General features: G+C 51.7%; 1 protein-coding gene across 2 annotated transcripts in view; it reads right to left on the bottom strand.

Annotated features, from left to right (window-relative positions):
* BMP1 (bone morphogenetic protein 1) overlaps positions 1–15,243 on the bottom strand; it is a 47,410-nt gene that overhangs the window by 24,895 nt on the left and 7,272 nt on the right. For both annotated transcript variants that reach the window (XM_031013848.3, XM_031013849.3), the window contains exons 2-8: positions 13,763–13,876; positions 11,165–11,335; positions 10,828–10,945; positions 10,340–10,518; positions 9,522–9,627; positions 7,655–7,779; positions 7,001–7,116 (exon numbers count right to left, since the gene is read on the bottom strand). In XM_031013848.3, coding sequence (XP_030869708.1) covers positions 7,001–7,116; positions 7,655–7,779; positions 9,522–9,627; positions 10,340–10,518; positions 10,828–10,945; positions 11,165–11,335; positions 13,763–13,876 — 929 coding nt within the window. The remainder of the gene's footprint in view (positions 1–7,000; positions 7,117–7,654; positions 7,780–9,521; positions 9,628–10,339; positions 10,519–10,827; positions 10,946–11,164; positions 11,336–13,762; positions 13,877–15,243) is intronic.

Here is a 15,243-nt window from a genome sequence, read left to right as displayed (position 1 = left end):
GTGGCGGGCGCCTGTAGTCCCAGCTACTGAGGAGGCTGAGGCAGGAGAATGGCTGAACCCGGGAGGCGGAGCTTGCAGTGAGCCGAGATCATGCCACTGCACTCCAGCCTGGGCAACAGAGCGAGACTCCATCTCAAAATAAATAAATAAATAAATAAATAAATAAATAAATAAATTAATTAATTAAAATAAATAAAAGATTAGGGGCTGGCCTGGGCGCGGTGGCTCACGCCTGTAATCCCAACACTTTGGGAGGCCCAGGCGGGCAGATCACCTGAGGTCAGGAGTTTGAGACTAGCCTGGCCAACATGGCAAAACCCCATCTTTATTAAAAATATAAAAATTAGCCGGGTGTGGTGGCACGTGCCAGTAGTCCCGGTTACTTGGGAGGCTGAGGCATGAGAATCACTTGAACCCGAGATGCAGAGGTTGCAGTGAGCTGCACTCCAGCCTGGGCAACAGAGTAAGACTCTGTCTCTAAAAAATAAAATAAAATAAAATAATTAAATAAAATTAAAAGATTAGGAATATAGGAAAGATAGCAGCAGTTAACATTGGTTGGGTTCTCACTACATGATAGGCACTACTCCAGGGACTTTATGTATATTAATTTGTTTAATCCTCATACCTTTATGAGGAGGAGACGGTTTTAAGAAGGGAATCACGGTTAGCAGATCAAACTTGATAGTACCCCCCTTGTGGTAGGTACTATTGCCAGGCTCATTTTATAGTTGGGGAAACAGGCCGGGCACGGGGGCTCACGCCTGTAATCCCAGCACTTAGGGAGGCTGAGGCAGGATCACCTGAGGTCAGGAGTTCAAGACAAGACTGGCCAACATGGCGAAACCCTGTCTCTACTAAAAATACAAAAATTAGCCAGGCATGGTGGCACGTGCCTATAGTCCCAGCTACTTGGGAGGCTGAGGCAGAAAAATTGCTTGAACCCAGAGGCAGAGGTTGCAGTAAGCCAAGATCATGCCACTGCAGTCCAGCCTGGGCAACAGAGTGAGACTCCATCTCAAAAATATATATATATAGATAGTCGGGGAAACAAAGGCACAAAGAGGTTAAGCAACTTCCCCAAGACCACACAGCCAGTACATGGCACAGCTGCGAGTCAAACTCAGGCACTCTGGCTCTTAAAGTTATACCCTCCTCCAATCCTCCACATGGCCTCCCTGGGCCTGCCAAGCAATTCTGCTCAGCAGCTGTGCTAAGGACAAGTGTCCATTTTCCCTTCGTCCTCAGAGCCCCACACCCTTCAAGAAGCAGGAACTTAGGGTAGGATCCAGCACAGGCTTTGCAGAGAAGGGAGGGATCCCTTTGGCCTGGCTGGGGATGTGGAAGTCGGGGAAGGTATTAAGAATTTGGGTTGGGCCGGGCGTGGTGGCTCACGCCTGTAATTCCAGCACTTTGGGAGGCCCAGGCGGGCGGATCGCGCCTGAGGTCAGGAGTCCGAGACCAGCCTGGCCAACATGGTGACACCCTGTCTCTACTAAAAATACAAAAATTAGCCGGGTGTGGTGGCAGGCGCCTGTAATCCCTGCTACTCGGGAGGCTGAGGCAGGAGAATCGCTTGAACCTGGGAGGCGGAGGTTATATTGAGCCAAGATCGTGTCATTGCACTTCAGCCTGGGGGACAAGAGCAAGACTTCGTCTCAAAAAAAAAAAAAAAAAAAAAAGAAAGACGGTGAAACCCTGTCTCTGCTAAAAATACAAAAATTAGCCAGGGGTGATAGCAGGTGCCTGTGATCCCAGCTACTCGGGAGGCTGAGGCAGAAGAATTGCTTGAACCCGGGGGGCAGAGGTCGAGGTGAGCTGAGATCGTGCCACTGCACTCCAGCAGGGCGACAATAAAAAAAGAATTTGGGTTGGACCTTGAAGAACAGGTAGCATATCAGGAGGCAGGGATGGGAATGAGGGTGGATATTGCCAGCTCCAAAAGTTCTTATCTTCTTGGCTCCTCTGCAAATGTTTGATCCTCTGACCATGATTCCCTTCTTTTTTTAATTTTTATTTTTATTTTTTCCTTTTTTGATACTGAGTCTTACTCTGTTGCCCAGGCTGGAATGCAGTGGCACGATCTTGGCTCACTGCAACCTCCACCTCCCGGGTTTGAGTGAGCGATTCTCCTGCCTCAGCCTCCTGAGTAGCTGGGACTACAGGCATGCACCACCATGCCCAGGTAATTTTTGTATTTTTAGTAGAAACAGGGTTTCACCATGTTGGCAAGGCTGGTCTCAAACCCCTGACCTCAAGTGATCCACCCGCCTCGACCTCCCAAAGTGCTGGGATTACAGGCGTGAGTCACTGCACCCGGCCGATTCTCTTCTTAAAACCGTCTCCTCCTCATAAAGGTTCTCCTCCGTTGCTGGGGAAACACTGTCAGACCTCTCCGTGCCAGCTGCTAATTACATGAGTGTAGACTTGGGGGATCCGAAAAGAAGGCTTTCCAGGTGGCTCTTTTACTTTGACATACCCATGACAGGCAGAATCAATTGTATATGGCAAGATTTACCTATCATTCACATTTCTGGCAATAAGCTGAGAATTGGGAGGCAAATGAAAAACAACTTCCCCACAGCCAAAATAGATGGCAAAGTCCATCCACTAAAGCAGGTGGCATTATTTCAGGTTTACCTTTGAAAGGCCATAGACTTTGGAGTCAGAAAGTCCTAGAACCAAATGCCAATTTCACCACTACTACCTGTGTAAACTTGGGTAGATTTACTCAGGCGCTTGAAGCCTCCATTCTCTTGGCTGTACAGTAGGGATAATGGTACCTAGGTCGTTAAAGTGTTATGGGGAATAGTGAGGTCCGGCATGTAAGGTGCCTAATGCTTTCCGTGGTACATGATTGTTAAACAATAGAGAGGCTGTTAGTATTCTACTACACCAGGCTCTGCAGGCCCTTTCAATGTTCACGTCCCCAGGGTGCCACTTGGCTTCCCTTACAACTCTCCAATTTCATTCAGGACTGTGGCTAGTTTTTACTTCGTGTACTTCTACAACCATGCGTTGATTAATCTGGAATTTTTATAGTTAGCCCTTTTCTCTTTCTGCAGCTCCAGGCAAGCTTCTGAAAAAAAGGACAGGAGTCCTCTGGGAATTGCAGCGGAAGCAGCCCCAAGGCAGAGAGAAATGCTTTTGGGGCAAGGCCATGTGCGTCCACTAGAGAGACTAGTGCTAGCCCAGGCCAGCCAGGAAGAACAGGGAAGGAAGCTGATCCTAGCCCAATGCCATACCCCTGCCGATTGCAAAAACTCCCAGACAGGAAGGTAAGTAGCGTGCCACCTGACTCTACTGCTCAGGGCCAGGGACCGTCTTGTGCATCTGTACATCCCTGGTGGCTGGCCCAGTGCTGGGCACATAGCAGGCACACAGGTTTGCTGAAGAGCACTAAAGTAATTGTTGAAATGCTGCAGGGCTTTAGAACACACATAGTATTGCAATCACCGACTCTTGTGTCATAATCCAATTTTGTGTAATTTTGGAGAAGTTACTAAATTTTTCCAAGCCTGGTTTCTCATATCCAAAACAGGGATAATGTTAGCATCTGGCCCGTAATGTTGCTGTACGATAATGTTGGACATAACACACATAAAGAATTTAACATTGCCAGGCGCGGCGGCTCACGTCTGTAATCCCAGCACTTTGGGAGGCCGAGGCAGGCGAATCACCTGAGATCGGGAGTTCGAGACCAGCCTGACCAACATGGAGAAACCCGTCTCTACTAAAAATACAAAATTAGCCGGGTGTGGTGGCACATGCCTGTAATCCCAGCTACTCAGGAGGCTGAGGAGGTTGCGGTGAGCTGAGATCGTGCCATTGCACTCCAGCCTGGGCAACAAGAATGAAACACGTCTCAATAATAATAATAATAATAATAATAATTTAACACATACCTGCTCAATCAAATGTTCAATCATTGTTAGTTATTGCTATTATTATCGGTGGGTGAGATTTCCCAAGGCTGGAGTAATGGGAACCCTCTAGAGGGAAACAAAGGAAGCCAAGGCATAGCTGGTAGAAAACAGCAAAAAAGGAATGCAATTTTTTGTTGTTGTTTTGAGACAAGATCTTGCTCTGCCCCCCTGGCATGAGTGTAGTGGCGTAATCATAGCTTACTGCAACCTTGAACTCCCAGGCTCAAGCAATCCTCCCACCTCAGCCTCCCGAGTAGCTGGAACTACCAGCACCCACCAGACACCCAACTAATTTTTAAAATTTTTGGTAGAGATGGAGTTCCGCTATGTTAGCCAGGCTGGTCTCAAACTCCTGGCCTCAAGTGATCCTCCTGCCTCAGCTTCCCAAAGTATTGGGATTACAGGCATGGGCCATATACTGGCCAGAACTGCCATTTTTTAAGTGAGATTCAGAACAAGGAAGAATGGGTTCACTTTTAAGGGAAGATGGTAGAGTATCAACCAAGAGAGAAGCCAGAATTACTCAACTCTCAATAAAAATCTGTCCACGTAAGAATGATCTTCAAATTACAACAAATGAAAATAAGCATTGTTTGAAAAGGAAATAGAAGCTCAATAACATAGAAGGAGGAGAGCCCATGAGCACCTCTCTACATTGGTTTTTGTCTCCAAGCTCATCAATGACATCAGAGGAGACAGTCAAATAATTTGCAGATGTGATTAGCATGTGTAATCTGCAGGACTCAGAGTAAAAGCTTTCCCAATCTTCAAAGGGGTGTGTGTGCTGGGAGGAGAGTAAGGAGTGGATTCTGGGAATTGCAAACCACTGGGCCAAACGTCAATCCCCAGTGAAACAGATGGTCTGTGACCATTTAGAAAAGAAACACTTGATTACTAGGAGCCAGTTTGGGTTCACTGGAAACAAGGCAGGTCGAACACATTTTTCTTCCTTTTAAAAGGGGTTTTGTCAACGGGTGGAACAGTAGATTTAATTTGGTAAGGCATTGCATCTTACGTATTCAGCATTTATGAAACACTTCCTGGGCCAACGACAGAAAGATGACCAAGGTATGGTCTCAGAGGGAGCATACATCTCGGTCAACTGGTGGTCACCTGTGGCTGGATAGTAATGACCTTAAGTGGCATCATAACTGGTGTAATAACTCTGCTCAAAGCCTAGATTAAAAGATTAATGTCAATTTGGAGGGAAATCTTGGTACTTCTTTGGTTTGTGTGCTGTTCTATGTTTTGATCAAAGGCCAGGATGAAGACCTAGAAGTCATGCTTATCAAAGGAGCTCATGGCAGAGGTAAGAGGAGGGCTACATGATGGATGGTGAAATTCTGATTCAAAATGATCTTGAGATGTCGAAATGAACAATGCAATCAATAATAGAATTGAATCCAGCTCAACGCTGCACTATGACATTAAGAACCATGCCCCAATCAAGGAAAATAAAGTCTTGTAGCTTGGGAGCAATAAAAATATGGACACAGAAGGTCTGGGGTTGGTGCAGAGGTCCAGAGTCTGTGTGAAAAGGCCGTAAATGGATCTAAGAAGGGATGGGAGTAGTCTCCCCACATTAAGAGGGCTGACATGGGAAAGAGGGAGTGAGTTATCCTGCATTGCTCTTGAGGAAAGTACTGGAGCAATTGCGGGGCTTAAGGGAGAAGAAGAGACGTTGTAACATTAAGAGCTGGCTACAGGCCAGATGCGGTGGCTCACGCCTGTAATCCCAGCACTTTGGAAGCCTGAGCCAGGAGGATCACTTGAGCTCAGGAGTTCGAGACCAGCCTGTGCAACATGGCGAAACCCTGTCTTGACCAAAAATAGAAAAAAAATTGCCGGGCATGGTAGCACACATCTGCAGTCCCAGCTACTCCAGAGGCCCAGGTGGGAGTATCGCTTGAGCCTGGGAGGCAGAGGTTGCAGTGAGCTGAGATCGCGCCACTGCACTCCAGCTTGGGTGAAAAAGTGAGATTCTGTCTCAAGAAAAAAAAAAAAGAGCTGGCTAGAGAACAGAATGAATTATTCTGAAAAGTAGTGAGCCTCTCATCACCTTAGGTATTCAAACAGGGCTAATCGACCATGCAGTGGGAAACCTGACCGGACAGGCTTGGGGGCCCTCCCCACACTCGGTGTCCACCCTACTTGCCACCAATTAGTAACAAGCAGGGAAGGCTTCCTGAAGGAGGTCACATCCGAGCTAGACAGTGAAGATGGAGACAGCTCTGACCTGATCCCGTAGTATGCCCGAAGCCAGCCCCACGTGGCAGCAAGTATGAGAACTGGGTACTTCCCCACAAGGTAAGACAGAAGGTGGAGCTGAGCTTTCTCTATGGATCAGAACTGATATAGCAGGTGACAGGTAGAGGGAGGAGAAATAGAGTGCCAGTGGAGAGCCAGGCACAGAAAATCAGGCCCACAGAGCAAAGACTGGAGGGGTCCTGGCCTGAGCAAGGGGAAGGATGGGTGAGAAGGAGAGACCCACCAGGCAGCATCCTGCTGGAGGCACCTGCATCATTCCTTAATTGTTCCCAGGACTAGAGCTTGTCAGAATCGGGAAGAGCCCTTCAGGAGCCCCTGGCCCAAGCCCTGATGAGATGGATGAGAGCTGAGCGTCAGGCTGAGCAGTTCATCCAAGGGAACCCAGACCTGAGAAGAGCTCCAGTCCCACCTCAGTCCTTGTTAGCTGTGTGACCTTGGGCAAGTTACTTAACCACCCTGTGCCTCAGTTTCCTCATCTGTAAAATAAAGGTGGAGGTAGCCATAAAAACTAAAAGAGGTGATGTAGGAAAATCACCCAAGAAGAACTAGATAATCAAAATAGACCTACACGGCAAGGGCTATGTGCAAATTAACACTAATTTACAATTATTGGGAGATGCCAGGGAAGGCGGTGAATGCCAGAAGCCCCTTCCCACAGCCGTGCTCCATCAGCGCTCTGGACTCGAAACATTTACGGTAGCCAGGTAGGTCGCTGGCACCCATATTGACCCCCACTGTGGGAGAAGTCCCTGAGGTATGGGGACCCGCAGGGGAGGGGGAGGCTCAGAGGCTGAGCCCACACATACCTTCTCCCCGGGTGTGACAGAGATGCGCCACACACAGTGCATGTGAGCAGAGTAGCCATTGGGGTATTCAGGGGAGGAGAAGTTGCCTGTGCTGTCTTGCAGGGTCTCTCCACAGGCTGTGAGGAAAGGAAATGACAGGGCAGGGCTGCAGGCGCCAAATCCCCCCATCTTCTGGCTCACCCACCCCTGAACCTTGGCATCCTCTGGGGGAGGGGAGAATGCCTGAGGAGTGAGAGGGTGTCTGCAATGGTCCTGCCCCTGTAAGATCCACCCCCCTGCCTCACATACAGCACACGCCATCCTACCTCCCAGCCCAGTGCTGCCCTGTTTGTGAAGGCAATATGGGTTCCAGAGCTAAGGTCAAGCTCCCTTGGTGGGGCTCCGTGCCACCTCCCTCTCCTAGGATTGCTGTTCTCCCCACTTCCGCCCCTACAGACCCTCAGAAGGTGGCGGCTCAGCTTCTGACCACCCACCTGAGCCTACCCCCAGCGGCCTCCTTCACTTGGACACTGCCCCTCCTATGGGGTCCCCTCCCCCGCCACACCATTCTCTAAGACTTGCAGCCTAAGCCTTCTTGGTGGCACCAGGCACCTGGCCTCTGCCTCCCTCAGGCCCTGCCCTCCACGCCCTCACCCATCCCTTCTCTGCCCTGACCTGGGCACTTGTAAAGCTTGCGGGCTTGGGCAATGTCCCCCTTGCTGAGCCGTGTCCTTTGGCCAATGGGAGGTTTCACCCCGTTCACCTCATACTTGGGGACAATGGTATCCAGGAAGATGCCCCTGAAGAAGAGGGAGAAAAGTAAGGGTGAGCGTCTCATGGACAGTGGGCAGGGAGTGGGTGGCATGCCCATCTGTACCCACAAGTCACGACCCTGCTGGAGCTCAGACATTCCTCAGCAGGGTCAGGGCCGGGTGGAGACGTCTCACCCTGTCATTATGCTACCCACTGACCAGCAGCCACCCTGCTCCGTGGCAGCCACACCACAGGAGTCGGGGGAGCCCCAGGAACACTTTGGGAGGTCAGGGATGCAGGTCCAGGGTGCCCTTGGACCCACTGGTGCTCCCAGCTCAGGCTGGCCACAACTCCCAGCCCCAGGAAAGCTACAGGCCCCTAGCGGGTCATCTCTCTCCAGCCCCACTGGGCCCCTGCTTCTGCAGCCCCTCATGCTGCTCCAGCCCTAACTAAACTTCTCCCAGGACTCCTCAGGCCAGCTCCTCACCCTGCTGGCACAGGCTGCATCTGAAAGCACCTGGAACAAGGCCAAAGGCAGATTCCACTGCAGCCAGACCAAGCCCCGGGGACAGCCCCACCAGCTCCCAATCTATCAGTGTCTCCTGTCCTGGCCATTCCTCCCTGCTGAATCCTGGGTGTTTGCACTGGGAGGAGCAGAGTGAAGGGGAGGCAGGCAGCCCTCCACCTCCCCAGGGCCCCTGACTCACACCCAGCTGGGTGGATCACAGCAGGGGGTGGGGTGGGATGTGGTGGGAAATGTAAGGCCGGGTCTCAGGGTGTGGGGGGCAGAATGACCTCACCACCCTTCCTTGGTCTCTGTTCCTGCAGGTCTGCAGACAGGAAGAGCAGATCGGGTAGAAGCACTGAGAAGAGGGGGCAGGGCCACTGTCTGGGACACAGACAGAGGATGAGCAAAGCACCAGGCCTGGGAATGGCCAGGAAGGAGTTTGAGGAGGAGGGAGGTGCCATTTCCCACACTCTGCTAAGGAGAATCTTGGGGGAGGGGAGGCTGGGCCACCACCTTTGAGGGCTCTGGTTGTGGCTTCTGGGGACCTGGGCCTCAGATAAGGAGGATGTGTTTCGGAGCTGGGCATGGGGGCTAGTCCAGGGCAGGGGTCAGGCTTCGTGCAAACTGGCCAATTACAAAAAAAGCAGACTAATTAAAAAGGAATGGCTGGGCATGGTGGCTCGCGCCTGTAATCTCATCGTTTTGGGAGGCCGAGGTGGGAGGATCCCTTGAGCCCAGGAGTTCGAGACCAGCCTGGGCAATATAGTGAGACCCCATCTCTAAAAAAAAGGCACAGTGGTGTGTGCCTGTCATCCTAGCTACTCAGGAGGCTGAGACGGGACGATTCCTCGAGCCTAGGAGTTTGAAGCTGCAGTGAGCCATGACTGTGCCACTGCACTCCAGCCTAGGTGACAGAGCAAGATCCTGTCTCAAACAAAAAGAAAAACAAACAAATGGCACACAAATAAAAGCTCAGCACCCTTTGGGCTGATAGTTTGGGGCTACCCCACACTGGTCGGCTTGCAGAGTGGCTGGGTTCAGCCTCCTCCGCCAGGTGCCCTGGGTGCACACGGTGGTAAGGCCCTGCCACAGACCCACCCGTGGAAGAGGACAGGAGGGCAGGCAACATCCATGGACCCTCTGCTTGGAGGCCACAGCCCCCCAGAGGGCCACTCTTTTCCTGGGTCACTGCCCCAGAAGTGGGAGGCAGGAGGAGAATAGCCTACAGAGGGCAGGGTGGGGCTGCCCAAGCAGAGGCCCAGCCCCAATCCCGTCTCCCACCTGGAGAATGTGTTCCGAGCGTAATGCATGATGCTGTCGAAGTCATAGGTCTCCCCCAGGGACTCCACCTCCTGAGGCTCCATCTTCAGGAAGTTATACTCCTGCCCTGCCAAGATCAGGAAAAGGGTGTGGGGGGAGAGGAGGGGGTGGGTCTGCCTGGGATGCAACGCTCACTTTCCAGGGCAGGGAATGGAGTCCTTCCTGTATCTGAGAGAGTCCCCCTACCTGAGGGTCCGGGGAGCAGCCAAGGGGAGCCTGGGGAATGGGGAGGGTCTCAGGAAGAGTCCTGTCCAGCAGAGGGCCTGGTGAATGGAGGACTCAAGGGAACATGGGAAGGAAGCACCATTTCTAGAGCCACAGCTGAGAAGGAGCAGTGAAGAGTGGAGAACGCCTGGGAGAGAGGGAGGAGGCGGGAAGGGAGGGACAGAGACATCGAGAAAATGAGAGAAAAGCCCTCGGAGGGCAGACCAGGCAGAGGGCAGATGGTGGGCAAAGGTGGGGAGAAAGGCCTGAGCAGTCCCCAGGACGGCCCACTACGCCCATGCCCCAACCTAGAGGCTGCCCGGGCTACCGCTGTCCAGGACCAGGACCTGGCCCAGCCTCCCAGAGGAGCTCCACAATGGATGCGGGTCCTTGATCTGCCACGGAGGAGGAAATGCCTCAAGGGCAGGGGCTGGCTCAACCCAGGCTGTGGGCAGCGCTGCGGGCCCAGGCGATGACGGCTGGCTGGAGCGGCTGCCACTGCCCCCAGGGGTCCTGGAGGTGGGGGCTGGGGCGGGAGCCGCCCACCAAGGCCGCACCGAGGGACAGGTACCTACCTGGCTGGATGTTCTCACGAACGATGGAAACGTGGCGGTCCCGGTCTGGCCGAGTGTGTTCGTGCCAGAAGCCGACGACGTGGCCCAGCTCGTGGACCACAATGCCGAACTTGTCACAGTTCTTGCCGATGGAGATGGCCTGGGGGCCCCCGCCGCGGCGACCCACGTAGGAGCAGCACCTGGAGGGCGGGGCCAGCTCAGGGGGGCGGTCCCGAGCTGGGGGAGTGCATCCACTCAGGGGCGGGGCCAGGCTGCCGGGGGCGGGGCGGAGGGGAGCGAAGGGGAGGGGTGGGCCCTGAGCACCGAGTGCCCAGGCTGTGTGCTGGAGGTCACAGCCGCACAAGGGGCAGTTCCTGGGTAGATGCCCCATAGCAGGAGGGGACAAAGGGACCCAAGGCTGTGCCCAGCTGGGGGCAGTGGCAGGGCCCAGGGCAGAACCTGGGTTGAGGCAATGGCGGAAGGTGCAGCGCCTAGGGCTTCCTGCTCACCCGCAAGGTCGATAGGTGAACACAATATAGCTGTCCTCGTCGGTGCGCTCCAGGAAGGTAACACAGGTGTGCTTCTCCCAGTGCCTCATGGCCTGCCGGAAGACTGCCCTCTGGCTACCTGCCAGGAGGAAGGAAGCCAGGTTGCCACGGTGTCCAGGCAGTCCCACCCCCTACCCACCACTGAAGAGTCACAGCCATTCTGAGAGCAGACTGCCTGGAAAGGAATGTGTGGGCACTCGGGCTGCAGGTGGCACCCACGCCTCCGTGCCTGGCAGGGCTGCCACAAGGCCAGGCCCGGAAGCTGGTTACACTCTGGGACCTACAATAGCACGCTCACCAGTGAAGTTTCCCCCAATGACAAAGGGGATGACCCCATCGGGCCACACACGCTCTGGTCGGGACGTCGCCGCCCGCCGGCTACGGGATCTACCTCTCCGTCTCCCACAGGCTCCCCTCTGAGGCTGCCCGTTGGTGCTCTGGCAGCTGGGGGTAGAAATGTTTCCTGGAACTGAGAGAGGAAGGCATGGTGTCTAGTGAGTGGAGAGAAAGAGGAGGAAAGCAAAAGCATAGTCAAACCTCATTTTTCATGGATTCTGTGCTTGCAAATTTGTCTACTGGCTAAAATTTATTCGTAGTCCCCAAAATCAATACTCTCAGGGCTTTCACGGTCATTTGTCGACATTTGCAGAGCAGTGAAAAATTTCAGTCATCCAACATGCATGTTCCCAGCTGAGGTGGAATAAGGCAACGCTCCGCCTTCTGCTTGCGGCTCCCATTGTGTAACCAAGTATCCTTTTGGAGGTCTAGTTAAAGTGCCCTGTTTTTTGTGTTTTTGTGCGCTTTGTTGAGGGTTTTGCTGTTTAAAACAGCCCCTGAGCATAATGCTGAAGTGCTCTCTGGTGTTCCCAAGGGCAAGAAGGCTGTGATGTGCCTCACAGAGAACATACGTGTGCTAGGTAAGCTTCTTTGAGGCATGAGTTAGAGTGCTGTTGGTCATGAGTTCAATGTTAATGAATCAGCTCCATATTAAGTAAGGTGTCTTTAAAAAGAAACACTCATAAAACAAGGTGATGTACTGATCAGTTGACAAAAATGTTGTGACCAGAGGCTTGAAGGAACCTGACCCTGTATTTTCCCTAGGAGCAATGGGTCAGTATTTGCTAATGTTTTCAGTGACTGCACAGAGTAACTATAAAGTTATTCTATAACTTCCATAAATAGCAAGAATTGACAATAATCGTAAAAGAGAACAAAGGTGTACTCATTTTCTAGGAATTGTGGGGATCTGAGATTAGGAAAATACCCCTTCTCATTGAATAAACCTTGACATTTGTGGAGCATTCAGAACTCTATGCCTTCTTTTGATTTCCCAAATTCACGTTTGCATTTGACATAGGAGCTCTAAGGCATGTGGACAAGTGTCGTATTGTATTTGACAGATGAGGAAACTAAGGCCAAAGCTTTGGCCAAAGTCACCTGGTGGGTTAGCAGGGGACCCCTCCATGCAGCTTTCCGTTGTGCCATACCTACTAGTCCCCACTAAGGTCACATGAGCCTTACTTGTTAGCAGGCCACCAGGTCACCCTCCAATGCCACCTGCCCTCTGGGGTACTTTATTCCATAAGGTGCCCACATCAGGATCTTCCCTCAAGCTGGACAGGACAACTTCAGGCACACCACAGTGTTCCCAGAGCAGACCCTCAATAAGAATCCCTGCCCTTTGGTACAGTGGCTCACGCCTGTAATCCCAGCACTTTGGGAGGCCAGGGAGGACAGATCACTTGAGGCCAGGAGTTCGAGACCAGCCTGGACAACACCGTGACATCCCGTGTCTACTAAAAATATAAAAAATTGGCCAGGCGTGGTGTTGCATGCCTGTGGTCCCAGCTACTTGGGAGGCTGAGGCAAGAGAATTGCTTGAACTCAGGAGGTAGAGGTTGCAATGAGCCGAAATGGCGCCACTGCGTTCTAGCCTAGGTAACAGACTGAGACCCTGTCTCAAAAAAAAAAAAAAAAAAAAAAGACAGAAAAAAAGAAGAAAGAATCCCTGCCCCTGCCCTTTGGGAAGGGGAGGGCTATTTGTGTGCTCTCAGGACCATGTCTCAAACATCAGCACTGGCAGTGAGGAGCTTTCACCCTTCTACAGAGCAGTAAGGGACTGGAAAGAACAGACACAGCCCAGGCCCTCATCCCTCCCATTCCTGTATCCATGCACAAGTACCACATGGGTTTTTAGGAGTTTGGACCACAATCAAGGATAAGAATAAAGCATCTCTGACCTTAAAGAGCTAGGGAGACATAGGAGCAAATCCTTTCAATATGGTGTGATAAATGACAGGGTAACAGTGTGAGCACAGAAGAGGGAGAAAACAGGGAAAATGGAGGGACAGTCATGTTTGGGGGGCAACTGGGAAAGAAGAATAGGAGAAGCTCCTGAAATGGGCCTCAGAGGATGCACAGAAATTTGCAAAGCAGGAACAGGAGAGCCCATGAGGGATTGCAGTGTTGGGCAGAGTCTCAGATCTGGAGTGAGAAAGCTTGAGTTCCAGTCCCAGCTCTGCCACTCACTAGTTGTGTGATCCTGGGCAGGTCACTTTACCTCTGTGAATCTTAGTTTCTGTACCTGTAAAACAGGAGTTGTCCTGACACCACCTTTAAAGGTGGTTGGGGACAGTCAGACTAGACAATACTTTTGAAAGTGGTTTTTAAACTGTAAACAAAAAGAATGTCAGTTCTTAGTTGCTGGGGATATCTATATTTACTACTCCTCTGGGGAAGGGATGAAGATATCCCGAGGGAAGATAGACCCATGTGCTGGGGTCAAACTCATGGCCTCTGTCCTGGGAGGGCCTGGCTGGGAACAGGGAGATTCCTTGTTTCCCTAAGCCTGGAACCCATTTCTAGGACACAGAGGGCCCATTGGCACCCGGCTTACCTGCAGCTTTGATGGAGGACTTACGAGCTGTGTGCTGTCTGAGATCCGCAGCCTGCTGTACCTGGAAGACCCTCAGGTCCTCTTCGTCCAGGGCAATGTCCCCAAGAAAGGCAGCTAAAGAGAAAACAAGAAGCCAGGGCTGAGTTAATCCTCCTACCCAGCCCTAGGTGCACCGTGCTTCTAGCCCCACCCCTGTAGGCACCAGCCCCCAACCTCCACAGCGACTGTGATCCTCAAATGCCATCTGAACGAGAAGGAGAAGGGCAGTTAGGGATCAGCTTATAGAATTTCTTGGGAAGCTCATGCTTACTTTTCAGTTAAAATCCCAGTAAAGCTGATGCTCAGCCCCTACCAGTCTGTTAGCTCATCATTGTTTGGGGAGTGTGGGGCAGATAGGGTCTCACCACTGTGCCCAGCTAATTTTTTAAAATTAGCAGGGTCTTGCTATGTTGCCCAGGTTGGTCTCAAAATCCTGGCTTCAAGTGATCCTCCAGCCTCCTCAGCCTCTCCAGTGGCTGGGAATACAGGTGTGAGCCACAGAGCCATCATTCTTCAGCAAATACTTAGTTAACATACTACTGTGGTCCAGACAATACCCTAGTTATTAGCAAGACAGAAGAGGCCCCTGCTTTGGTGGAGCTAACCTTCCATAATATGCAAGTAAATAAATACTGACCTAGGTCTTCCAGATAGCAATGGGAGCTATGAAGAAAATAAAACAGGGTGTGCTAGGCATGTGGTGTTCACTCAGCAAATGCTGTTTCAATTTAACTAAGGGGGGGTCTATGAGATAAAATAAGCCAGGTGCAGTGGCTCACACCTGTAATCCCAACACTTTGGGAGGTCGAGGTGGGTGGATCACCTAAGCTCAGGAGTTCAAGATCAGTCTGGGCAACATGGTAAAACCCCGTCTCTATAAAAAATACAAAAATTAGCCAGACATGGTGATGCACGCCTGTAGTTCCAGCTACTCACTCAGGAGGCTGAGGCAGGTGGATCAATTGAACCCAGGAGGTCAAGGCTGCAGTGAGCTGAGATGATGCCACTGCAATCCAGCCTGGGCGACAGAGTGAGACCCTGTCTCAAAAAAAAAAAAAAAAAAAAGAGGAAATAAAATTGTACCATTTTTCATTAGAACAGATAAGCATCTTTGGGAAACAAAGATACCTTCTGGGAGCTTCCCAGCTAGGAGGAAAAAGTTTAACAGTTCTCAAGTAATTCCTATTCCAAGTCTTAGGCTGCCCAAGCAGAAAGGCCAGAGGGGAAGAGAGCCTCCCTAAAGGGCCATTCCGATTCCAGTATCTGGAGCTGAGGAGAGATGTTTCCAGAGACCCGGCTGAACTGTCTGTCTTCCTTTTGAGAAGTCTGGAGAAAAGGAAGCAGAGGCCATAGAACTGGCTGCTTTGTAAGGCGCTCAGATGGGAGCTGCATGCTGAGCTGGGCTGGGCTGGGGGAAGTGGGAGGCTGGGCTAGAGGTGGGA

Source organism: Gorilla gorilla, chromosome 7 (genome assembly GCF_029281585.2).
Source record: "Gorilla gorilla gorilla isolate KB3781 chromosome 7, NHGRI_mGorGor1-v2.1_pri, whole genome shotgun sequence".
Taxonomy (NCBI): Eukaryota; Metazoa; Chordata; class Mammalia; order Primates; family Hominidae; genus Gorilla; species Gorilla gorilla.
This window is presented reverse-complemented; position numbering and strand designations above follow the sequence as displayed.